This window comes from Neolamprologus multifasciatus, chromosome 17 (assembly GCF_963576455.1).
Source record: "Neolamprologus multifasciatus chromosome 17, fNeoMul1.2, whole genome shotgun sequence".
In the NCBI taxonomy this organism is placed as follows: domain Eukaryota; kingdom Metazoa; phylum Chordata; class Actinopteri; order Cichliformes; family Cichlidae; genus Neolamprologus; species Neolamprologus multifasciatus.
The window spans coordinates 37,609,479-37,634,651 of record NC_140455.1 but is presented as its reverse complement, the minus strand read 5'-3'; the positions used below and the strand labels follow the sequence as shown (position 1 = coordinate 37,634,651).

General features: G+C 44.6%; 1 protein-coding gene across 4 annotated transcripts; it reads left to right on the top strand.

Annotated features, from left to right (window-relative positions):
* Positions 1-342: 342 nt before the first annotated feature.
* rfx2 (regulatory factor X, 2 (influences HLA class II expression)) lies at positions 343-25,139 on the top strand. 4 transcript variants are annotated; one of them, XM_085138564.1, is made up of 18 exons: positions 344-544; positions 9,957-10,065; positions 11,001-11,090; positions 13,125-13,207; positions 13,697-13,967; positions 15,044-15,118; positions 15,870-16,051; positions 16,236-16,355; positions 17,963-18,081; positions 18,661-18,779; positions 21,592-21,704; positions 21,910-22,061; positions 22,307-22,404; positions 23,989-24,138; positions 24,258-24,466; positions 24,599-24,752; positions 24,832-24,874; positions 25,002-25,139. In XM_085138564.1, exons 2-18 carry the CDS (start codon positions 9,958-9,960, stop codon positions 25,121-25,123), a joined length of 2,208 nt encoding a protein of 735 aa, XP_084994690.1. In that variant the 5' UTR covers positions 344-544; position 9,957; the 3' UTR covers positions 25,124-25,139. The 4 variants fall into 4 exon arrangements, with proteins under 4 accessions (XP_084994693.1, XP_084994692.1, XP_084994690.1 ...); XM_085138565.1 differs by lacking the exon at positions 344-544 and adding an exon at positions 2,699-2,719; XM_085138567.1 differs by lacking the exon at positions 11,001-11,090 and having other exon boundaries at positions 343-544.
* The last annotated feature ends 34 nt before the right edge of the window (positions 25,140-25,173 follow it).

Here is a 25,173-nt window from a genome sequence, read left to right as displayed (position 1 = left end):
GGAAAGGTTCCCACTTCGTAACACTTCTGTTTGCTCCTGTTATTTTCAGAAACTCTTTTTTTTTAAATTACAAAGCTTATAAAAGGTTAAAAAGTAAAGCAAAAAATTAGTTTGGGAATATAAGCAGAAAATTAACTTAATTACATTTTGAAGCATTTAATGTATTTTTATTTCATTTTTGTAATTAATTTATTGACTCGTTTTTCACCCTTTTGTTATACCACGGCATCTTCGGTCTTCCATACTTGTCCACCTCCTGAGCCAAGACCACCTCCCAGTGGTTCAATATGAATTTACAGCTTTATTTAACTGGGCGGAACACGTCTCTTTGGCCCCTCCCTTGGATAGTGAGGGCCCTGACGTAGGCTTTTGAGGGTAGCAACAGTTGCCTCGAGACCCCGTCGCGCTATAGTGACTGTAGCCGTGGAGACAGTTACTTACCAACGGGCGCAACACTCAGCAACAGCGGCTGCAGCATCTGGAAGTCACCGAGCGAGAGGGAGAGAGTGGAAAGAGAGAGGGCACAACTTTTCTCAAGGCAAAGGTGACTATACGTTTGTAGAATTTAGAAGCTAAATGAATCCTAAGTTCGAGGTCGAACGTGTTAGCAGGGGTCTGGGTTATTTACAACACAACTTTCCCTTCTTTTGTGGTATCCGCCCCAAGTTGAGAACGGTTTTCCACTCTTCATTTGACTGACATTTACCAGTTGCAGGCGACAGCCTTTAGCCCGGGATCCGTTCCTTTTATCCTACTTATTTTTTTTACACTCTGCCTTTAACATTATACTCCGTGTCATCGTTACTTCAACTCCAAATCGATTCAGCATCACTTTACACTTGTTGCTACGTTGTACCGTGTGCTGCGAGGTTTGAACGCACTTCCAGCTCCGTATCAGCGGGATGGATGGTGAAGCTACCGCTCAAAGCTACAGCTAATGCTAATTTGGACGACCGGTAGCCATGAGTGCAAGTTCTCTCGTTAGTTCGTGTGGCGTTGTTGACGGCGGCTGTGTGTTGTTCGCCACAGCACGGGCAAACTTCGTCGTCCCCAGAATCGGATTCAAGCAGGTGGAAAGGCTAGCTAGCTAGCCTTTAGCACGAGCGGCAGTTATGTTATGTTGCTCTAACCGTAACCAACGTCCGCTGCGTGCATCTTCTCACCGTGACAACTTTTATTTCTTCCGGGAGCTTGGCAGCTCTTTCGTAGCACTTTTCACTCGCAAATTTTCTCTTAAAAGCAATGAAAAATATCGAACATTTAACCACTGATCAACTTCTGCCGGCGGGGTTACTACATACACCTACACCAAATTCTGACGCTTCCCCTGGTTTTTCCCACTAAATCACGTCATGAATCAAACTCGGTGACCTCTGATACCAAAATATAACTTCAGTAGAAAAAGTTGTGATGTTTGAGAAATGGCTTGAATAAGGGGGTATATTACAGCTAGGTGGTGCTATGATGGTTCTTTTATGTAGCTGTCTTGGATGAGAAACTAAGCGTTGAATTTGCTGTTTTCTGCGTGCTTTTAAAGCAGTGCATGCGATATACCGCCATGCATTTTATAATGACTAGATTTATGTAGTCGACCTATTCCCCACTCTTAAATTCGGAGTACCCCCTCCCCCCCGTTTTGACAATGCCTTATTTACTGATCAGATTCAGAAGCAAATTGTGTGCTAATGGCGAAGGTGTTCCTAGTGCCACTGCCTCTTTGTTCAAGCAGAAGGTCTCATTAGGGTTGCTGTTTGATCCCTCTGCAGAGCCGAAGGTGCATATCAATCTGTGCTGTAGCATTTAAAGGAAACAAAGGAAGCAAGAGATTTTCAGTAGTTTTAGACTGTGTCTGTAACTGGTTTTCCAGGTCTTTGCACACCAAAGAGGTCTCCCCCCCTGCTTTTGGGATTGTGTTTCTTCCTGTCCCATGAGGTACATTAATTCTAACAAACTGTCTTTTCTGAGACAGTTGTCAGGTGCTCGGTCATTTGTAGTGTTTGCTATTGAAGCATCAGGAAGAATCTTTGCACCATGAAAATTTCACTAATTGATGCCCTCTTTGCAATGATCTTAGCAACACACACACAAAATCCTTGGATGAAGAATTCATTTTGGAAAGATGAGCTGAATGATTGAGTGACTAACCAATGTCTTGTTTCTTTAGGTCAAAAAGAGGTATGTTAAAATATAATGTTCATGAACTTGTTTCGGACTGTGTGTCAGAGAGGGAAACTCATGTTTGATTGGTCAGACAACTTCCCACAACTACAACGAAAATAAATAAATGACTGCGCTGAAACCGTGCGTGTCCCCCCCAATTGAGCATGACACTGTTATGTTTACATGGCAACTTGATATACAAATACACCCAAGTCGTGGAAAGAAAGGAGTTGGAGCATGCCGGGGGAGGGGGTGAAGTGTTATTCTTTTAAAAGTCAGTGTTTTTAATCAGGTTATTTTCATCCCCCCTCTTTGTGGTAGGAGTGCATAGCTTCAGCCTGCAGAGGCAGGTCAGCAAAGAGAATCAAAGTGGAGAGCAGCTGGGGGTTAGAGAGCTATTTGGAAATTGTTTACTGCGTGGCTTGTAAAGTGTGGAAATTATTAATTAGCATGTTGCTTTAATTTCTGATGTAGTTTACTTTGCCATCTGTCTTTATCCTGAATTTCAGTGACCACACTTGGCTTTATTGACATTGTCTTCACCCTGAGATCGCTAACCGTAAGTGTTACACTGGGGTGTGATTTAGAGATATTAGTGTTTCTTTTTTAGGCTTTCCTTTGTCTCTCATAGCCTTAATTTAGGCCATGTCTGGACTTGCTTGTATGATTTATTTATTTTTTTGCAGTGTCCACTGTTGCCCGTGTGCCATTTTGAGTGTTTGTAGTACAGTTCAGCTATCAATAGGACAGCTGCAGTGGTCTCTTGAGCAGGGGGGTGACCTGACACAGCTTTATGTCACATGTCCTTTCTCTCCCTGTGTATGTGGTGTGTGCGTGTGCTTGCTCATGCTGTATTTAGCCCATCTTAATGAGGCCCCAATGCTGCCCCGGGGAGGAGTTCTCAATCCAATAGCTAGCTTCAGATACAGACACTGACCCGACCACTACTGTGAGTTTTGCTGGTGTTGTTTACAGTTGATCGTATTCCTCCAGACTTACGTTTACCTCCCAGTGTGATAAGTGAACTGTTTGGCTTTCGTAACCTATCACTGTCTGACTTTTCCCCCCTGTTTTTAACACCACTTTTAATGGCTTGTCCCATAACTGCAGTCAAAAGCATGTCAGGAAATCACAGAGCGAAGCAGAAGAACTAAGAAACAAATGCCTCGCGGGGCTTGTTAAGTGGAAATTAATAGCGCCATTTGTACACATGAAATGTTTTAATTTCATAAGTGCCATAATTTATTTATTTGTTAAGGGCTTTTCATTTTAACTGATGTGCTGCCATTACTGTTTTATAAGATTTGTTGATAGGGAAAATTGTTTTAAGTATCCTCTTGACTTGCATCAAGTCTTCCAGCTGTAAAGATGTTGGAAATCAGTGGAGACTTGTGCTGCTAGGATACGAAGAAACAAATCCCACACTGAAAAATGCTGCCACTGATTGGCCCTCGTGTGGTGACAACAAGTTGAAACTCGTTGTGAAATGAAATGTTTTTCTGTGTGTGTGTGTCATCAGCGGCATTCTTAGCATTCCACCTGTTTGTATCGTAGCTACAACACTGATAATTAAATTTCCTGCTGCAAACAGCAGACAAGGCAGTCACATTTGCATTACAAAGACTGCCCCCCCCTTCCTTTGAGTCAGAATACTAGCAGACACCCCCCCCCCCCATTCACTCCCCACTTTTCCTGTTTTTTTTTTTTTTAGTGCTAATTTGTTAAAGGATATTTATTTGAATAAAAGAGAACATGTTCTGTTAGTGCAAACCTGCTACAAAGTAACAACCAGAACCAAGACTAGTCTTTTTGATGGAGAGGCCTTCAAACTGTATTTTTAGGCTGAAATGCTTTTTAGAAGCATTTACATGATAAGATTTAATGGGCAACGATTGCAGAGCATTCATTGGTGGAAGCATTCTTGATTCTGTTAAGTGGTAGATGTTTTTTTTTACAGTGAGATCTCATTCTTTATCTTAGAAGACCCTTTTCTACTCTTTATCTAAATGGGGAGCAAATGTTAATCTTGGATTTTTCAGTGCTGCTGGTATCGTGCTTTCTGACAAAAGAGCGCTGCAGATTGTAAGGTAGAGCAGCAGGCCTAGCAGTGTGTTAGTTTGACTGTTTGTTCTGTGTTCACCGTGCAATTTAAGTAAGTTGTCCAGTGTTGATGGACAAGCAGTTTAAATGAATTTACATTGAAATCATTTCATTATATTGGTATGTGGCAACTGTACAAAACTGATTATCTGTAACCAGTAGTCTGGCACAAACTGTTGCATGCAAAGTACACCTGTCTACATATGCTGTATGTATAGTATTTATACTAAAGAGCTGACAAATGAAAGGAAAACCCCTTAGCGTGAGGGGATTCGTTGGCTTTATTTTGTTGTTGTGTGTGGAAGTAACCTGGCACAGGTTGGTTTCGCTCCACCTCTGAGTCACTGTGAGTCAATACAAAGCTGTTTTGAGTGATCACCTTCATCCTGTGATGAAACATTTTTGTCCTGTGGGGGAGTGTTCTCCGCCAGGATAACAACGACCCTATTCGTAGGACGCTAAGAGTCACTGAATGGTGAGTAGAGAAAATATAGTGAATCAAACGACCACCTCAATCTGCAGATCTCTGCCCAGATTACACCTGGGGCATTCTGGAGGCGTTTGGAAGACTGGCGAGACAGGTCACGACCTCGAGAATCAAGGGCCAAAGTGCACTGAAATTGTTTTTGTTTGTTTGCCCCCCCCCCCTAAAAAAGTCATGTGTCATGTGTAGAAGGCGAAGGATGCGTTAAACACTTAAATCTGTGTTTTGATGGCAAGCACTCAGCCTGGTGTAGTATTCCCTACATAAACAACAGACACTTGGATCTGTCTCAGATTTAAAGCATTAACTGATGACTCATTATTTCGTATCAAGCGCTGCCCCGCGTACATGCAGCACGATGATTCTTGGTGTCAGATCTCTATGGCGCAAACGCTTGCCAAGAAGGTAGACTGCTCAAGTGAAACATGAGGCTTATCTCAGGTTCATCGGTCAAGATTGAGAAAGCTTGCTGCCAGCACCTGAGGTAATCTTTAGAGAATGTGCTTCCCTGAAGGAAAAAAAGGAAGTGCACAGGTTGGAAACACACCTGTTATAGCAGAATACCTAAAACCAGATTTGTGTATTTTAGTGCAGCTACAGAGAAGGTGAAAATCCACCACCAACTTAAGCATTAGGATATGTCACCTTTTCCCAGTTCCTCCTTAAAAACCAGAACTGAAAACATGGATCCATTTCTGTAGTGTATCTAGATTTTTAATATTGCATCTCAATGACAAAATGGTATTATAATAAAAAAAGCTTATAAAATACAGCTGTAGCTTCTCATGTTTTCTATAATTTGACAAAATGAAAGCATTTTGCAGGCCTGACAGGAGGATGTGATTTAAGTCTTACATGAGTAAAACTGGTATTATTGAAGATTCCCCTCTGTAGTCATTAGCTTTGCCTCCTTCGCTCTTAAGCAGCCAGGTGACTCGAGTAAACTTCCCTTCTTTGTGTTATCGGCGTGGCAGCCTTGAAACACATTAGCTAAATTCTCTCGAAGGAAAGAGGCGCCCACACACGAGAGGGTACTCTGATTACATTTCCCAGTTGTGACTGTCTCGCTCCGCTTCCCTGTCTTGTGTTGCTTTCTTTCAGTTGAACTTTTGTTGAAAATGTGTCGTTTTCAGATCCTCAGCCTTAATCTTCAGATGTTAAATGGCAAGGATAAAAGGCTCGGGCGGGGGCATGGAAATCTGGAAAGGGTTAGAAGAGGTATGGCGTCGGGGAGGAAGTTGTGAGTGTAATGCATAGGCGAACACACACAGTCTCCATGGCAACAGTTTGATCTTTCTCTCTGTGGCTGTCATGCCTGCAGCACACATGGTGACGGAGTGGACAGGTTGCACTGATGACCAGAGGCAGGGAGGTGCGAGCTGGGGAGGGGAGGAGTGTGCTTGCATCAGAGATAGTGGCCGGTGCCTCCTTTTTTCTTTTCCTTCCCTCTCTCTCTCTCTCTCACTCGGCCTCTCGTTCTCTTTCGCCCACCCGCCCCCTCCCAGCTCTCCCTAAACTCTGCCATCTGCAGACCCCAAGAGCTGCTTTGATTGGATTAGCCATGAATTAATGAGACAGGCTTGAAGAACAGCCTCTGTTGTGGAAATCTCTTATCATATCTTAATTCGCTCTTTGTGCGAGCGCGTGTGCCTGTGTGATCTTATAAGTTCTTTTAATGAAATCAAAGAAAAGCTCAATGCTTTCTTTTTCAAAGCCACAGATTGTAATGAGTTTGCTTGAAATGATGTCGCTGACTAAACGAGTCCCCAATTTGGGGGAGTGTATGTTAAAAGCCCTGAGAGAGACCTGTTGCTCATTCTGGAGAGATGTAGAGAGGTAATGCAGCGTTGTACAAATATCCTCCTTTTCAAACGCAACAAGTGTTACTTCTGCTTTATTTTCTCTTCCACCGAGTTGGAAAAAGTTTTGCTCGGCTCAAGCTGTTTACTGTCGTGGTTTGGATGTGTTGTTTTTGGGTGGCATGAGTGTAAAGCTAACCCTGAAGAATGGACTCCTGTCTCCTCGACGGCCTAAACGTGCCCTCCTCCTTTTGACCACCGAGTGTTTTCAGAAAACAGCGCTTTGTCATGTCGCAGTCAACCTAATCCTAACCGGCATAAAGTCTGTACATTTTTCTATGACTGCAGCACAGAAATAACTCTGCCTGCATGTCCCCCTGCTGTCTGAAATTAATAGCATACACACTATTTATTGTTGTAAGTTTCTACTTAGCGTGAGATAGAAGGATCAGGTGGGGGATGGCATTGTTTGGTTTGGGAAGTATTCTGTTGGTTGCGTAGCAACAGGCTCCTGGAAACGGGAGTGGACGGTGTTGCCACTAGCAACCGTTGTTGCTCTGCAAACAATGTGGGCCAGTGCAAACACGAGCCAAGACTGCGGGCTCCTGCTTTTAATTGAACATCTGTATGTGTTTTTCTCTGATTGAGCCCTGTGCAAGTTAGATCTGTCACTGACAGATGTTTAAATTTTGTTGGCAATATAGGCCTGATTATTAATGACAGTTTGAGAGGCCTCCAGGGTTCCTAACATGTGACTTTTGTTATTTCTGTGTAGCTTTTAAAACTCTGGTATCTCCTGAAAGCAGGGATTCTTTGTGTAATGTTGTCAAGTGCTTATCTGGGATTTGCTTGAAATAAACCAGGCTTGAAGACCTGACATGAAAACAGACTTTTTGTGTGAAGTTGTCTCTGAGTAGGAGGCATAAAGATCTGACCGTAGCCCATCATAAGTAGTGGGTTTGCAGCAGCGAGCTGGCCCTCCTGCTGGGCTCTACCTTTGTGCCTTTCACAGCTGCTGGTGGGGATTTTGTGTGGCTTTTAACCTTCTTCGAACGCTAAACAGACTCCTCTGAGCCACAGACTTTCTCCTTTCCCACCAACTCAGTGATTGTTTTCTTTTTAATTTTTTACATTTTTTATTTTTTATTTTTGGGCGCAGTTCACCTTATCTAATTTGAGTCAGCACCTTCATAGACAAAAACATGCTTGTCAATGATCCTTTTCTTGTTTTGGTCAACACCTTGCTGTGCCGTCCACTCATTAATGGCATAAAGAAGCTCCTGAGGTTTGTCTTGCTTCCCGTTGGTGCTCTTTAATAATAGATTCTTGTCATTTGTTCACATTTGGTCCTTTTACATTCAAATATTTTAAAGGGCAATGTCTCTGTCTGACTCAGAAGTGTGCCCCAAAAGAAAGACTCATACAACACTTAGGATTAGGTTGGTGTTTCAGTTGTGATTGACACACATCGGGAATTTCAACATAGGCCTCCTACGCTTAGTCTGTTAGTCACGTAAGCAGAACACTGTCTTTGCCTCTGGCACACATGGAAGTTGTCACTAGTGGCACACCCATATCTGTTATCATAAAGGTATTCTATCCCCCAAACTCTACATGTTGCCAAGTTACATTCGGTGTCCAAAACCTGAGAAGTAACAGTTAAAAAGTCTATTTTTGTTTATTTGTTTGTTTTCTGGGGTTTTTGTGTTATTAATAAGTGTTGCATCTTAAACAAAGTTATGTTTTCTTCACGGTTTTTAAAAGTGCATTAAAATAGCTTACAGAGTGAAAAAAATGTAAGCTCTAAATGCTGTAATTAACATTTGCTCGAGTACTTGTGCGATACAGACCTTAGCTGGTCTGCTGGAGATTTACTGTTTCCAGTTTTGTAGTGAAGCATTTATCGTTATGGTCTGTGTTTTTAACGTCACGGCTTTGCGTGGTGGAGATTGTGTATCTGTGATATTCATGTTTTTTTTAGTTAAATGTATTTGTTCCTCGTTGCCATCAACAGTGTCACTGATCCAGGTTTTTGCTCTCGCGTTGCTGGTTTTTCCAAATGTTTTTTTTTCTTTGGCACGTCCACAGAAAAGTTCACGTTTGGTTTTGAAGTTTGTGTTTAATCTCTAAGGCACACTTACAACCCCTGAGTTACTAGTCTAAGTCTTTTGACTTACCTGAAAGTTAAGCTTTGAGAAAGCCAAGACACACGTGCGGCTGCACTAATGACTCGGTGTGCAGATTACTGCAGACGGAGTGGTTGTTGTCAGGTCTCTTCAAGTGAATTAAAATAACGTTGTTGCGCACGCTGTGTGTTATGACTAATCGCAGCATGTCTAGAGCAGGTTGTGTCTTGCAGCGCTTGGCTATAACACTCTATCTGAACACTACCTACTTGTTCCCCTACTGACTTTTCCTGCTACCCCACATTTTCTGCCTTTAAATTAAAGCCTGCTCTTCAGTTCAGCCCCCCCCCCCCCCCCCCCCGTATCTCCCTCTCCTTTATTCAAATCATCCTCCCCCTACTCTCTTTGTGGTTGTACTCGAAAGTTCCTGTGCAGAAGCTTTATAAGGGGGCTAAAATAGAGGAGTGAACACGAAGGCGTGGGGGTGGGAGTCAGGGTGAGTTTGCGAGGAGGGAGCTGAGGGGGGGCACAGATTCCTCACCATAGCAACCGACAAACGTTTACAAAGCATTGAGGAATTTCCTCATATCAGCTGGATTATTGGAGCCCTCAGAGATCAGCTCTTGCTTGAAACAAACGCTGGATATCATCAGGACCCTGGCAGGGGCTCGAACCCCACTGCTATTTTCATCTTTTTCCCCCCCATCATTTTTCTCTTTTGGAGCTTTTTTACCCCCCCCCTCCCATTCTTCTCTTGTCCCTGCCTTGTTGCTCCCGCTCTTGCTCTGTCCTTTTTTTAAAGAGAGCCTTTGTGTCACTCCATTTTTAGCTCCCCTTTGCTATGCTGTGCACATTGTCACCCAGTCGAAAGCAGAGTAGTGGCAATGGGTTTGGTCCCCACGAAGCACTTCAGTCCTGTTGGTAACTTGAACTCCTCTACTGTAATTTTTCCTCCTGAGTCTCCTCTGTCAGCAGGACGATGTGTGTCAGTAATACTGTTGGCCTATTGATTTAGTCTTTGATTAAAACTAAAGGTGGGCAGCCTCTAGGGTTCTGAGTGCTGTAGTGACTCAGCTTTGGTAAAGCTAGAAACCCCCCCGGGGTACAATGAATGGCCCGGTGGCTCCACAACTGTAGGGACGGGATGTAAGAGTGTTTATTTACTAAGGTGCTCATATTATATTCTTTCAAAGTTCTTTTTAAATTTTACCTGGAAGGGTATTTCTTCAGTCTGGTAGAAAATGACTTCTGGTGATGTCTTTTCTGATTCTCCTTAACGCTTCCCAGCATGCAGAACTCCGAGGGAGGGTCAGAAACCACGACCAGCGTGGCAGCGCTGCGGACGTCATCATCAGCCCAGGCTCCGGTGGTACAGCCTGTCCCAGCCTCTCAGCAGGTAGGATAATATATCTACCCTGCTGCTACTGTGATGATAGGACAAAGTCTGTCATGACTTAACTGTTCCGTGCCATCTCTTTCCAAATGTTGAGTATATGGGAGAAGTTATTTTGGAAACCAGGCCAAGCCAGGAGCTAATGTTACATGGAATGCCAATGGAAATATAGCATAGAAGATCCCTTTTTTAACTTCTGATTGGGTGTGCAGCGCAGAGAGCTGCAGCAGGCGGACCTGTCTGCTCGCACACACGGTTACCCCGCCCATGAAAAATCACACACTCAGACAAATAACTTGCTCTAACTGGTGCACAGAAAGGAGGAGTTTAGTGCTCTAAATGCTGTTTTAACCTAAGTGCTTTAAGCTCATTTCATCAGGAATTGAATGACAAAAATCTGACGAGGACTGGCACGGTTCGTCTCTTGACTGAGACTACAGCGACGTCCTATTATTTCTAAAAGCCCACCCTAACACAGCAGGTCAAACCCTGCCCTGTCCAGCAGCACCGGCAATAAATAAGAATGTATTTTTAAATTGTGGTTCCAATTTGTAACTTGTCAGCAAATAAAGCCGCTACCGTCCACTCTGCCAACAGATGCCTCTCGTATCAATTTACATTATTAACTTCTGCCAGTTCTCTCTGTCTTGCCAGACCAGTACATCAAATTTGCTAATGTTTCGAGGCTGCAGATAAATGAGAATCATCAGCGCGAGCGTAAATGACAGTCGAGATTTCTGTCGTGTTGTTTTTATGTCTGTCTATTGCTATCGTTGCTACTTTATACTTCAAAACCTGTATTAAAAAGAGATGTAAACCTGACATTTATAGATGAAGATGTTTGTTATTGTGTTGACTGTTGCATGTTTAGAATAATGCGTTTGTATGAATTTTAAATGCCCATCTATGTAATTCAGTTATGTCTCGTATTCACACAGAGAGTGCTGGTTCAAGCCACAGGCTCAGCTCAGAAGGGAGGACAAGTACAGCAGCTTTCAGTACCCAGGGCTCAACAGGTCCCTCAGCAGGTACACAGTACTGTACTGACTTGTACTGTGCTCTGAAAATATGTACACCGCTTGACTTGACGGCTGAAGACCTGTGGAGTTGTACAATAAAGTAGGAAGAAGATTTTAAATGACTCGCACATCCAGAATACCAGACTGGTAACGCGACCGTGTCCCCTGTAGTTTTGTCGTTTGCAAATGCTAGTTATTCGTCAGGTCCTGTTCAGGTGACAGTTTATGTTTATAAATAATGAAATTTAGTCCTTCAGCTTTGGTCTTCAATTAACAAACTAGGAAGTTCACGACCAAATTGGTAACAGATCCACCTTTTGTGTATTCAAACGCTCTCTAGCATGGCGGCCCGTTTTTTGTTTTTAAGCACATTTCTCCTCTTGCTGTGCTCCTCATGGGTGTGTGGAAGTTTCTTTCTCTGGCTGAGCCTGGTCCACTGGCTGTATACATGAATAACATGTGTATACCTATAAAATGTCTCTTGGTGGCTTTTAAAATGAAAATGTTATTTTAAACTGTTATTTGTCCCGCTGGATAAAAGAACACGTTTTGTGTGTGTGTGTGTGTGGTGATGACAGTGTGTTTCTTGGCTTTTCTGTTGCCTATGTGTGCTTACGTTGTGCTTACGTTGTGCTTACGTGTAGCTCTGGATCCCAGAGTATAATGTGATTCGTCCATTGGTCATCTGATCGCAAATAGGACTCTTCATCTTTATCATTCAGTGCATCGTTCATTAGCACTCAAGACCTCAGGGTCACTTAGAAACGTTCTCATTCTTGGAAGAAAAGTTTCTTAATTTACGTGACTTTAAAATGAATTAGAAGCCTTGTAACTGGGATGTAATCAGTAATTAGTTTTTGTTTTAAACTATGTCCGTCTAATTTTCTGCAGCTGTCTCCCGTGTTCCACTGTACAGCGCTAATGCAAGTTTATCACATTTAAACCTTATTAATCTTTAGATTAGAATTTCAAATTTGTTCGAGTTGAGATGAAAATCTTTGTGCTGGCTTTCGAGAAAGTGAAGTAGGAGGCTGTAGTGGACATCTGACCAAGAAGACAAGTATCAGAGTCTCTAGTTAAAGAAACGGGCAAACTGCAGGTCCTCGACTGACAGCTTCATTAAACGAAACCCACAAAACAGCCTTCTCACTGTCAACAGAGGGAAGGCGACATTCAGAGCAGAGTCGGAGGAAAAGCAATATATGAAAGGACAAGATTAAGATGGGCACAAGAACATGCCGGACAGAAAATTGGAAAAACGCTTGATGTGCTTGGCCCAAAGATTTTCTACATCTGTGAGATGTAGAATAGACGAAAAGATGATGGCGCGCGGCTTACCATCTGTCAAGAGCGGTGGAGTGCTTTGGTAGAGGTAAAGTGGGAGATTTGCACAAGATAAAGACTTGAAGGAGGAACGCTATCATTCCATTTTGCAACATCGTGGCTCCCTCTGTGCAAAACCACATGTGCGATATGTCTTCATTGGTTCAAGCTGAAATCCGCTCGTACGGTTTCACCGAATGCAAAGTGTATGTTTAATCTACTCTGTCTGTGTGCCTGCAACAGCTGTCAGCGGCACGGTGCTTTTTGTGAATATGACTTGAATGCCTTGAGGGAATTTCCACAATTTTGGCACAAGTGTTTACTCCACGAAGAACTGATTTGATTTTAGCAGTCAGGTATCAATGTCACTGTGATTTAATTTGCTTCCATTCTTGCCAAAGCGATAGGATCACCTTTAGTTTCTGGCACAGACGTTCAGTTAAACTCAAGGATGGAACTGATTAAAAATTGGTAGTCGAAGGTCATTTAATGCTCTTCAGTTCATGCAGTTTACTATGTGTGTGGACAGACATGGATGTAAAGTGTTGATGCATTCTCCCGTGGGTTTGTGGGAGACTGCATCAATGAGACAATTATGCCGTTATCTGATTTTTTCCTGTTGCCCACTTGACTGCAGCTGGTTCTGATAAATAAATAAGAAATCTTCTCAGGCCCGTTTCCACTGATCACTGCTTTCATTGCGCTGTGATCTCCATGTAGGTGCAGCAGGTGCAGCATGTCTACCCGTCACAGGTCCAGTATGTTGGAGAAAGTGGAGAAGCGGTTTATACCAATGGAACAATGTGAGTCGTGCTGCTTTTTCTTTCAAATGGGGAATAAAAAAATAAAAAATTCAGACAAAGATTTATTGTGCAACTGAAACACATTTACTACAATAACTCTGTCAGTGAAAGAACCCAGAGGACTGCTTTGTAAATCACACAGACACAGCGCTGCACATATTTGGCTCCATCTCAAATGTGGAGTCATCTTGGATTATGTCTAAATCGGTGCTGGATAAAAGGAATAAGACAAATAATTGTCCAGACTACTTTTTAACAAATATCTCTCAGATCAAAGTGCCATTAAAGGTGACTGATGCCTAAACGACTTTTATCCCACACTTTGATATTTAACGACTCTAGCAAAACAAAATATTTTGACGACCTCTGTAATTTTTGCCGATGTCAACACAATGTTGTTGTTTTTTCCCCGTGCGTTTGCATAAAGATTCCTCTTTGCAGGCAGAGCTGAAAATCAAATGTTCTTTCATTTCTGTGGCCTGTCTGCAGCCGAACAGCCTACTCCTACAACCCCGAGGCACAGTTGTACGGGCAAAGCAGTGGCGGGCCCTACTTTGACTCTCAGGCCGGTGGAGGTCATGTTACCACGGTGGTCTCCTCTGCCAGCGGCGGCGTGCCCACTCACGGCATGGTAGGCATCACCATGGACGTGGGCAGCAGCCACATCATCTCCAGCGGCAGCACCTACCTGATCCACGGCGGAAATATGGAGGGAAGCCGCAACCACATATCGCACTCGTCGCGTTCCTCCTCGGCTATGGTGAGCAGCAGCCATCCCGCTGTGCTGTTATTCTGGTGAACTCGAACAGGATTAATAACAAAGCAAAAATGAATACTTAATGACTGAAAGAGTCGGGGGGGGGAGGGCGTCTAAATAATAGTTTTGATAGTAACTTTCATCACTACCTGAGATAGACTGTGTCCTAACTGACCACCCAGTTTCCCAGGAACCTGCAGCCTGAGTCGGGGCCTCCTAGCTCTGTAGTAACGCACAGAGTGGTGCAGGCCTGTGAGCCCGCAGAACCGGGACATTGGCTTAAATAATTCAGCACTGCCTTGTTTCAGAGGTTTTCACAGGCACTTGAGCGCCCTATGAAACAAAGCAACCCTTGGGGCTCATTACCATTTGGCCAAGAGCCCTCGGGAGCCTTCTTAAGGCTTGGACCGCTGCCCGTTTCTTTTTCCTTTTATTCCGTCTCCAGTTTGGCTGCACTACCAAGTCTTTTTTGACTTGATTTTTCTTCTCCAGCTCAACAGAATGTCCCCGGTTTTGTCGTTCACTTTGCCCGCCAGTTGGACTCCATTATTTTTCGTTGTCTAGCGAGAGACTAATATGTCAGCGTGTTTTTCTACAGTGACGGTTTTGCTTAAGTCTTAGTCACGGCTTACTCTGTCTGCCGTTTAGCTCTTCAAATATTTTTCAGCTACATCGTTTGATAAACTGCGGGGTGGTAGGCATTGTTGACCTGTTGCTGAAAACCTTAAGCTGACCTGCGACCCCTGTTTGTGGTTCCTATTTGCATACATTAGAGTGTCTGACCGCAAACCTTCACTGAGCAGCTTAACCCTATGAGTCCTTTGATTTGCATGCTTTTGTCAGCCAGTAATAGATTTGGCTACAACACTGACTGATTTTTAATAGAAATGCAGAGATCTGGCTGCTCGCTAACAGTCTTATTACCTTTATCTTTTTGTGTGTGTTTGTTTTCTTCATATACCCCTGCTTATTTCTGTTCCCTTTTTCTGTCTCTCAATCTCTTCTCGCCTCCTCCCCCTTCTGTGTCCACTTCTTTCTTTTTTTTTCTTCTCTTTTTTGCATGCTTCTTCTTTCTTTAGCTTGAAATGGCGATTGAAAACCTCCAAAAGTCTGAAGGAATTGCAAGTCACAAAAGCAGCCTGCTCAACAGCCATGTAAGTCAACCAGGAACTTTCTTTGAAAAGGACGTGAGAGGGGAAAAAAGGAAAGAAAGCCGTGGCTGAATCTGTGGGCTGTGTGCTCTTCTTGTGCTGAGATGAACGCACTGCTACTTAATCTGCTTCTCTGTCTCGATGACACGCACACTTAATTTTCTTTATCTGAACTTGCATTTGCTGTCACTCTTTCCTCAGTTATGTATCTCGTACATGTGCATTAATGCTCTGCGTCTGCATGTTCTTAAGTCGACTGATGTTTCCAAATATTTCTGTTATTTTCACTTCTAAGTACAGCGACACGCACGCAGATTTTATTACAGTGCAGCTTTCGTCCTGCCCGTCAGGCTTAAGAATGAGATTCACATAATATCTCTGGGTAGGTTTTTATCTGCATGAGGACATTTGTGGTGTAGATTTCTTTCCTTCACTCTTAACATAATTTTTTTTTGCTACATTGTTTGCATAAATTTACTTTGACGTATTTTATTGGATTGCATATTGCAAATCATAATTTTGCTGATTATTTCTTCAGTTTCAGTTATTCTCCTTAGTTACTGTTCGTCATGCTGTAGTCACTTACAGTTAGACGGGGGGGGGGGGGGGGGGGGGGCTGCAGTGGTGTCTCTGGTGTTTATATCACTAAACTAAAACAGGCTACCGTGTGCGTGTTGTCTGTTTTGTGCCGTGTCTTCACCAGGTGACTATAACGCTTTATTTTTCTTTTTTTGTGACTTCTGTGTATTTTTAGCTGCAGTGGCTTCTGGACAACTACGAGACAGCGGAGGGGGTGAGCCTGCCCCGGTCCTCCCTCTATAACCACTACTTGCGGCACTGTCAGGAGCAGAAACTGGACCCGGTTAACGCAGCCTCCTTCGGCAAACTCATCCGCTCAGTCTTTATGGGCCTGAGGACCCGCCGCCTCGGCACCAGGTAGGAAGAGGAAGAGGTTGTTGCAGATGCTGATGACGGTAATCACATGACCATTATAGATTTGATGATGCTTAATGCTTATAGGCACTGGTAACCTGCTGATGGAGCGGGCTAATGATAGTGATTACACTGATGGCAAGGCTTCTCGTGACTGGTTTCTGGCTTTTCTCACTCTATCCACCAGAGGCAACTCTAAGTATCATTACTACGGCATCCGGGTGAAGCCAGACTCGCCGCTCAACCGACTGCAGGAGGACACCCAGTACATGGCCATGAGGCAGCAGCCAGTCCACCAGAAACAGAGGTCAGGTTTTTCTCCCTGTCTGCCTGCTGTAGCGTCCTTTCTTTACATCTCTGTGGCTCTGTGATGACTTTTACTAGTTTCTGAATAAACCTTCACTGACATCAGTCCTGTGACAGCTGGTTATATTCATTTCCCTTTTGCTTAACCAAAAACAAGAACAGCGCTGCTGCTAGTGTGTCCATAATGTACCGTGTGTCCTGGAAACCCATGAGCCTCTTTTAGTGAAACTCACTCAGGAATAAACTCTTTAATGCAGCACATATAATAGATCACTGCACGTCTTGGTTTTCAGCTCTGACACACCCACCGAACTCAAAAACAAAAATGTAGTCGCTGTTATCGAGTGGTGGAAGGAACACTTCGAGGACCTCCTAAATGCTGCTGTCGTGTCTTGTGTAGAGGAAGTCTGGGGACGACGCACTGAGGCAGCTAAACAACTACTCGGTGGCAGGGCCACTGGGGTGGATGAGGGTCGCCCTGAGTTCCTGAAGGCTTTGGATGTTGTCGGGGTGTCTTGGTTGACACGCCTCTATAATGTGTGGAGATCAGGATTGGCAGACCGGGGTGGTGGTTCCCATCTTTAACAAGGGGATAGGAGGGTGGTCTTCAACTTTAGGGGGATCACACTCCTCAGCCTTCCTGGGAAAGTCTATGCCAGGGTGCTGGAAAGAAGAGTCCGTCCAGTAGTCGAACCTCGGATACAGAAGGAACAATGTAGTTTTTGTCCTGGTCGCAGAACGCTGGACCAACTATTTTTACACTTGAGTGTGCGTGGGAGTTTAGTCTACATGTGTTTTGTGGACTTGGAGAATGCATTCGACCGTGTCCCTCGGAGTGTCCTGTGGGAGGTGCTTCGGGTTGCCAGGCCTGTTGCTACGAGCCATTCGATCCTTATACAACTGTTGCCAGAGCTTGGTCCGTATAGCCGGGAATACGTCGGGCTCGTTTCCGGTGGGTGTTGGACTCTGCCTGGCCTGCCCTTTGTCACAGGCTGTACCGGTCTGTCGTGGTGAAGAGAGAGCTGAGTGTAAAAGCGAAGCTCTCGGTTTACGTCCCCACCCTCACCTATGGTCACGAGCTGTGGGTAGCGACCAAAAGAACGAGATTGTGGATACAAGCGGCAGAAATGGGCTTTCTGTGAAGGGTGACTGGCCTCTCACTTAGAGATAGGGTGACAGGTTTGGCCACCTGGGAGGAGCTCAGACTAGTGCTGCTACTCCTCCACATTGAAAGGAGCCAGGTTGGCTCCTGGGTGCCTCCTGAGCGAAGCGTTCCAGGAGGAGGCCGCAGGGCAGACCCTGGAGAGATTATATCTCTCAGCTGGCCTGGGAACGCCGTGGTGTTCCCCTTGACAAGCTGGAGGAGATGGCCGGGTAGAGGAAGGTCGGGGCTTCTCTGCATAAGCTGCTGCCCCCACAACCTGGCCCTGGATGAATGGATGAATGGATGGATAGTTGCTGCTTAAATCAGCAATAAACCCGCATAAATCAGCCTGGGTTTTGTATCGAATGCGATGTGTGCTCCTCAGTGTCCGATTCTTTCATTGTGCTTCCCCAGACCTTCAAAAATCACTAATGTACACGTTCCACCCTCTTACGTCTACACAGGTTCAAGCCTCTGCAGAAGGTGGACAGCATGTCTGACAGTCTGTGTGGGAGCTCGCAGCACTGCAGCACTCCAGAGCAGTCTGTGGCTGCTCAGAGCCAACACCACCAGCAGTACATAGGTAAGCACAGGCGCTCCCGCTGAAACTGCTTAAGGTGGTTTAACTCTTATCACTTCTCTTTCCAGATACAGTCTTTAATGCTAGCACTAGATATTTTTATTTCACTCGCTGGGCCCACGTCCTCAGTTTAGGTTTGACAGCGTTCTAGTAGGTAAAGGTGATGCTTGGACATGAGTTGAGCTGCAGTTTGGGGACTGGTGACGGTCTAGCAGGTCCTCATGCACGAAATAGAAGTGAAGAAGTTAAAGAATTGAGAACAAGGAGGGAGGGTGGGGCACGTAAACGAGAACGAACAGCTTGCAGAACTGAGGGAACCTATATAGATGACAACTGTAAAGAGCGTGTTTGGAGGCGTGGTCCCGCTCCTGAAATTCAGATACACAATCTCCAATAAAAATCCGTCACAGCTTCGTCTTGGCTTTACTAGAACATCGATTTTAAACTTGGGTGATAAATGTCAGACACTGTGACACAGACCATATGAGCTACACGTATCCATAAACCAGTCGATGTCATATGTGTCATTACTCCTTGTTGCTGCGTGAGTGAAATGAGTGACGCCTGTCTACATTTATGCAGATATGTCTCACAGCTTGCCTCCGTTTCCAACTCCTGACTTGGGCACCCAGCCTCTGCCTGAGCGCATCAACATGAACGATATTAAGAAGTTGCAGACGCTCTACAGAGACCACTGCGAGGTGGGTCACAGTGACGCCGTGTTCTGGATTTGTCTTACATGTGAACCTTTGTTCTTCAGTTTTGTAGCATCCCAGTTACAGTACACTCTGCCCTCGCCTGCGTCGCTTCAGTTTCTCACATAGTTAAACGTTAAACAATGAAAACCTCGTTATATATAAATATTGTAACTGAAATGAAAACAAAAACATGACTTTTCATCTATTACTTCTTTATCAGTAGGAAAAACTGTAAAACTCATGGAAATCTAGTTAAAAGTGCAAAATTTGTCCTCCTTCACTTTTATCATAGCTGTCCAGCGGGCCGATTTTGGCCCCCGGGCTTTATGTTTGACACCTCTCCACCAGAGTTACTTTCAGTGGATTAAGTGCATGTTTGTGACACGTTCAGAGATCTGTGAATATACATGACAAACAGCGATGATGAATTTTTAATAAGCAGATGCATTTTGACAGTGAAAAAAGGTGATGTGTGTGTGTGTGTGTGGGGGGGGGGGTGTCTTTCATCTGCAGAAACAATTAACCCGTCCTGTGTAGTTTTGGTTTTAATCATGTTGTTTTGGTCTTTTGCACATCAAACACACGAACAGCACGTTCGAGTGGAGCCTATTACTGCACTGTTATAAATTCCAGCTTTGATATTTATTACCTGCTAAACAGGATGAAGCTGAAACAATGGAAGCCTGCAGTTTAATTAGTGGCATCATAAGCTGTAATGACTCATTCTTATGTCACAAACTCTTACGCATCAGTCAGCAGTCGAGTGAGATATCATATCAGCGAGCAGTGAGTTTCCTGCTGTTCGTTTTGAGTCGATCCCACAAACCTCCTGCCTTCATAAATAGCGATCACCTCGTCAGACTGACACTCGTGTCAGCCCTCTGCTCCGAGGTCAGGCGCCGCCCGGCTGCGGTGACCTGGTGTTGCTTTCGAGAATAAGAATCAATTCGACGCCACTGACATTTAAATATCATTTAACTGATGTGCAGAGAAAGAGGAGGAGGAGGACGGAGAGGTGAGACGGGAACCTTACTTGGCAGCTACGGGGTGAAATTTAGTGTCGCCCTCAGCGACCTGTATCGAACCACATTGCAGAAGAGCAGAAATAATTCTGGACATTAAAGCGTGCGTCTTTACAGACAGGCGAGCGGCTGTGATTAAAAGCAGCAAAGCTTTGGCTTTATCGTATTATCCCTGCCCTCCCCTTGTCCAGCCTCACCACGCTCCCTTTGTTCCAGCCGTCTTTTCATCTCCGTGCAGCTTTCAAGACATGCCAATTAACCTTTCAGTGCACTGGGTGGACATCTTGGTGTCTTTGTGGTGGCCTCCCCTTGGGCCTTTGTGCAGCCTCGTCGGCGGACAGGCACACGGGCTCCTGGCTTTGGCAGCCGGCACATTTCTGTCAGTCTCGCTGCCTCTGCGTCTTTAATGTTCATGCACTCGACATTTTATCCTGTTTTGTTATTTAAAAAAAAACAATCGTGTGTGTGTGTCAACACTGACCTATTAACACATTAGCCAAGGGTTTTATTGATATCATTTAACGTTACAACACAAATAATGATTATTTTAGCTAAAAATAATATTTTACTCTAAAGAGTAAAGCGTCTCTTTTCAAGTGGGCTGTAAAGTATCCAGAGTGGGGCATGTATTTATTAATGTCATGGTAACAGCCAAATATCCAGGCGTCAGCCAAGCCTTTGGATGAACGTTTGAGCATGAACGATTAGTTTTCAGTAAACCTCGCAGGCTAATAAATCACAGGATTTTATTGTGCGAGTGCACAGAAACAAGCAGTTAAGATTCAGGAAGCTCCACCGGAGGCCTGCTCGTCTGTCTGAGCTCTGCACATGAACACGTTTTTCTTTTCTCCTGCACTTTTTAAATGTTTTTTATATTTGTGTGTGTGTGTGTGTGTGTGTGTGTGTGTGTGTGTGTCACATAAAACTGGACGCGAAAAGCTCCTGTTTAAGAGGGGATGGGAAATTCTCCTTTTTGTTTTGGAGTTCTGTGTTTGACCTGTTGCTGGGGGCAACTGTAAACACGGTTGCCATGGCGATGGCTGGAGAGGAAGCAAAAACATATCATGTGATTTGAGCCTACGCTGCTGTGTAACAAGATCCAGCAGCAAGTGCGCGTCCTGCCAGATAGAGAAAGCAGAGAATTTCACGGTGCAAATCAAACTTTTCAGTTCAGCAGAGGCTCGGCGTGGACAGCTTCAGATGGTCAGATTGACCTTTTGCTTCAGGTGGAGTCCAGAGTCTCACCTCCTCTGACCTGATGAACGGCCCCAAAAAAATCTGCGCAGCGCTGGATTGGAGGGGGGCGGGGGGGGTTATGTGCTGACTCTAGTTTTAGAAGCGGCAAATCATTTTAGGTCTGAACCCTGCCGCTGCTTCCTTTGTGCTCGAGTGTTCACTTGTATGCAGCATGCTCTCCTTTCAAAGGGGCTTCTGAACAGGAAAAAGGAAGTCACATGGGTTGGCGCAGGTCACTAAAAGTAGGCAGATGGAAGCATAAATCTATGTGAAATAAAATGCAAAAAGCATAAAACGACGCGTCCAGATGAAGCCCGAGCGTGGCCTTTAAGATTCTCCTGGTGATTAATGTGCAGAGAGCTGTGTTTGAGCTGGCTCATTGTCTCACCAGGAGGACCTGCAGTGAGAGAGAGGCAGCCCGCCTGGCTGTAGAAACTTTGTTGTGTGTCTGGTTGCCATGGTTCAGCTCTGTGTGTTTTGTCCCCTTCTTCCTCCCTCTCTTTTTCCCTCCTCTGTTCCCTCCCCCTCAATTCCCTCCCCTGCTTCCCCTCCTGCAGGCTACTTTGGATGTGGTGATGAACCTCCAGTTCCACTACATTGAGAAACTCTGGCAGACGTTTTGGTATTCAACACCGCCACCTAGTGATGGAAGCACAACGCTTCCCAGCAGGTCAGAAAGAAAAAGGGGGAAAAAAGGCTTCAGTGTTTGACGCGAGGGCATTAAATGACCCTGTGATGTCATGTCTGTGATTACTGCTTTTTCACTTGAATTACAAGCAACAGTTTTGTTTGTAAGGCGGACGTTATTTTTAAAAATGTGTGTGTGTGTGTGTGTGTGTGTGTGTGTGTGTGTGTGTGTGTGTGTGTGTGTGTAGTGATGATGAACCGGAAGGTGTGATTCCCACAGAGAAGCTGGTGTCTCTGTGTAAATATGAGCCTGTCAGGCTGTGGATGAGGAGCTGCGATCACATCCTCTACCAGGCCCTGGTGGAGATCCTGATCCCCGACGTGCTGCGACCTGTTCCCAGTCAGTACTGCTGAGGATTTCATTCAAATGATTTTTTAAAAATTTAAACAAGTAAAGCAATATATTGAGAGTTAAGACTGATGAGTGACAACAGAATTTAGGACCAGGGCCTCGCTATGTTGACGTACATGCTGACACATTAGAGGCATTTCTTTGTTTTCAGCGTACGGTGTTTACACTCTTGCTGAAAGGCTTTCTGCAGAGTGGGGACAGTAATGATAATCCAGGCTGCTCTCTTTCTTCAGGCACTCTCACTCAGGCCATCCGTAACTTTGCCAAGAGTCTGGAGGGCTGGCTGACTAATGCCATGACCAGCTTTCCACAAGAGATCATCCGCACTAAGGTATCAGCAGAAATCTTTTTCAGATCGTCTGCATGCATGCACATGATTTATGTGAGCTATAAAACCCAGCAACTCTCTAAGTAGGGTTTTAAAATCATATTTCCACAAATGTTCAGCTGTGAACTTTTCAAACCCTCGTGTGATCAGTGTTTCATTCAACACTACGGTGACCTGCCCACTACCTACAGAGGTTGGATACAGTCTACTATTGTGCTTTATGTGTTATTACTGGCTGTGAAAGTCATGTACATCACTGTTCTTTATACGCTGCTGTAGGGGTGGGCGATAGAAACGATATAAATTTGGCCAACGATAGAAATGTTGACTATATTGCTCTATCGCGATAGCGCATGTTGATGATGTCATCAAGCTCCGCCTGTTTTGGTCGAAAGCATCGCAGCGGCGAAAACCATTATCATCTGCAAATTATGGCGACAGTCATAGCAAAGAGATGAAGCACTTTTGAAATATGGGGAAAGCCAAAAACTGCGCTTCCTCCACTTCCGGAACATTGATTCATTAATGCTGAATTCCCTTGCAGCTGTTCTTTTCCCATGTTGTTGCAGTATATTAATGACTAACCTCATATTGTGGATGAATGATCTCATTTGTTCTCCTGACTGAAGTTTGGCCCGTGTACAGCATCCTGCTATGCGATTGCATTTGTCCCTGACCACCAGAATCTCTCACGTTAACTTTTATGGAGTGGAAGAAAAGTTAGCGTTCAGCCTCCAGCTTCACTGTGCTAATGTTATGCTAACATAGCTGTGTCGCTAGCAATCACGTAGCACATCATTATATAGCAGGTAGTCCAACTTCAGTAACCCTGCAAACGTCACTGCTGTTTAGTTTTCTGTCTTTATTTATGTTGGAAGTGATAGCAGAGCTGTACGTTTGAATTAGTTTCAAAAATCTCTGTCAGAACATGGTATGAAATGTTTAGGTGGAAACTAGCGAGCTAACTTCCTGTTAACTTCTAACTCCATTAAATTTAATAAATTCTGTTTTCATGGATGCCTGGATGTTAAACTTAATTGTTACACCTGATAAAGCAGCAACGCTGATGATTTTATTAAAGATGAAAGAATTTAGACCGTTTTTAACTCCTAGTGTTCGTTTGACTTTGGGACCTGAAGATGACGGAGTTTTGGACCCAGATTACTCCGTGAAGCTCCTCACTACGGCAGCCGTAATGCTCTGACAATCCATCAAAACATTTTTTAACTGATTTCTGCAGCCAAAATTGTTCTGTTTGTTTTGTTTTGTTATGTGCAGAATATTGTCAGAGTGTAATTTTGGTTGCCTACTTGTATTGTCACAGATATCACAGGCAGGTGTCAATAAGAATTTATTCTTCTTCCTGCTCCTTTTCATTGTGTATGAGAAATGAATTATTGCTGCACCATGTGTGTAATAAATAAATAAATGTTGAAGCATCACAGGATTCTGGCGCTAGGACATTGTGACATTTAAAATAGCCGTGCTTTTTATTTTTGGTGCAGATTTTCAGCCTGAAAACAAACGGTTCATCTGTTCGGACTCGTTCCAGTCAGACGGGGCTCACGGTGTATTTTCTGTGCGCAGGTGGCCGTGGTCAGCGCGTTTGCTCAGACTTTGAGACGATACACCAGTTTGAACCACTTGGCCCAGGCTGCGCGCGCCGTCCTCCAGAACACCTCCCAGATCAACCAGATGCTCTCCGACCTCAACAGGGTGGACTTCGCCAACGTCCAGGTGAGCGGAAAACCTCACATCGAAAAGACAAATATTTGCGTTGCACACAGGAAGTGAATGTGTCGACACCGTGTTTGGGGTTTTCTTGCTGAATGGTGCGTGTTTGTTGTGTCTAACAGGAGCAGGCGTCGTGGGTGTGTCAGTGTGACGAAAGCGTGGTTCAGCGTCTGGAGCAGGACTTTAAGGTCACCCTGCAGCAGCAGAGCTCTCTGGACCAGTGGGCCACCTGGCTGGATAACGTGGTCTCTCAGGTTCTGAAGCCTCACCAGGGCAGCCCCAGTTTCCCCAAAGCTGCACGCCAGTTCCTGCTCAAATGGTCTTTCTACAGGTCGGTGTGGTGGACTCGTCTCCGTTCACACTTCCAGTATAAGCCGCCGACTACGTGGTGTTTTTACAAACGTTCTTTAGCTTGTAAAGCTCCCCGTAGCTCCTCGACGTGACATCTCTCCTTCTCTCGTAGCTCCATGGTGATCAGAGATCTGACTCTGCGCAGTGCAGCCAGCTTCGGCTCCTTCCACCTTATTCGCCTTCTTTACGACGAGTACATGTTTTACCTGGTGGAGCACCGCGTGGCTCAGGCCACTGGAGAAACTCCTATTGCTGTCATGGGAGAGGTGAGAGAGTGTTTAAAGAGCCAGGAAGGAATAGTTTAAGTTATGCAGTGACTGACACAGTTTCTCATCTGAATTACAGTTCAGTGACCTGACCTCTATGATGCCATCACTCATGGAAAAAGGTTCATCTTCATTTTTCATTTGATACAATTCAGCATCAACCTTCTGCTGTTAGGGATGTATTTCACTGTATTCTAGTTTTACTGGTCACTGCTTTCACGCTAACACTCGCCGTGTGCGTCTCTGCAGATGCGTCTTTCTCAGACGAGATGAGTGATTTGGGCAGCGACGCCGATACATCCAGAGGACCGACTGAACCAGCCGTAAAGAGAGAGAGGATCGAAATGAGCCACCCTCTGCAGGAGATGTGAGTCTGGTGTGAGCGGGGTCAGACTGAGAGCCACACCGACCAGCATCTCAC

Bases quoted from the DNA above. Each gene is read 5' to 3' on its own strand.
- rfx2 (XM_085138564.1), top strand. From the start codon at position 9,958: ATGCAGAACTCCGAGGGAGGGTCAGAAACCACGACCAGCGTGGCAGCG. The intron at 15,119-15,869 runs GTAAGTCAACCA...GTGTATTTTTAG, and splicing joins GCAGCCTGCTCAACAGCCAT to CTGCAGTGGCTTCTGGACAA. The intron at 24,139-24,257 runs GTGAGCGGAAAA...TGTGTCTAACAG, and splicing joins TGGACTTCGCCAACGTCCAG to GAGCAGGCGTCGTGGGTGTG.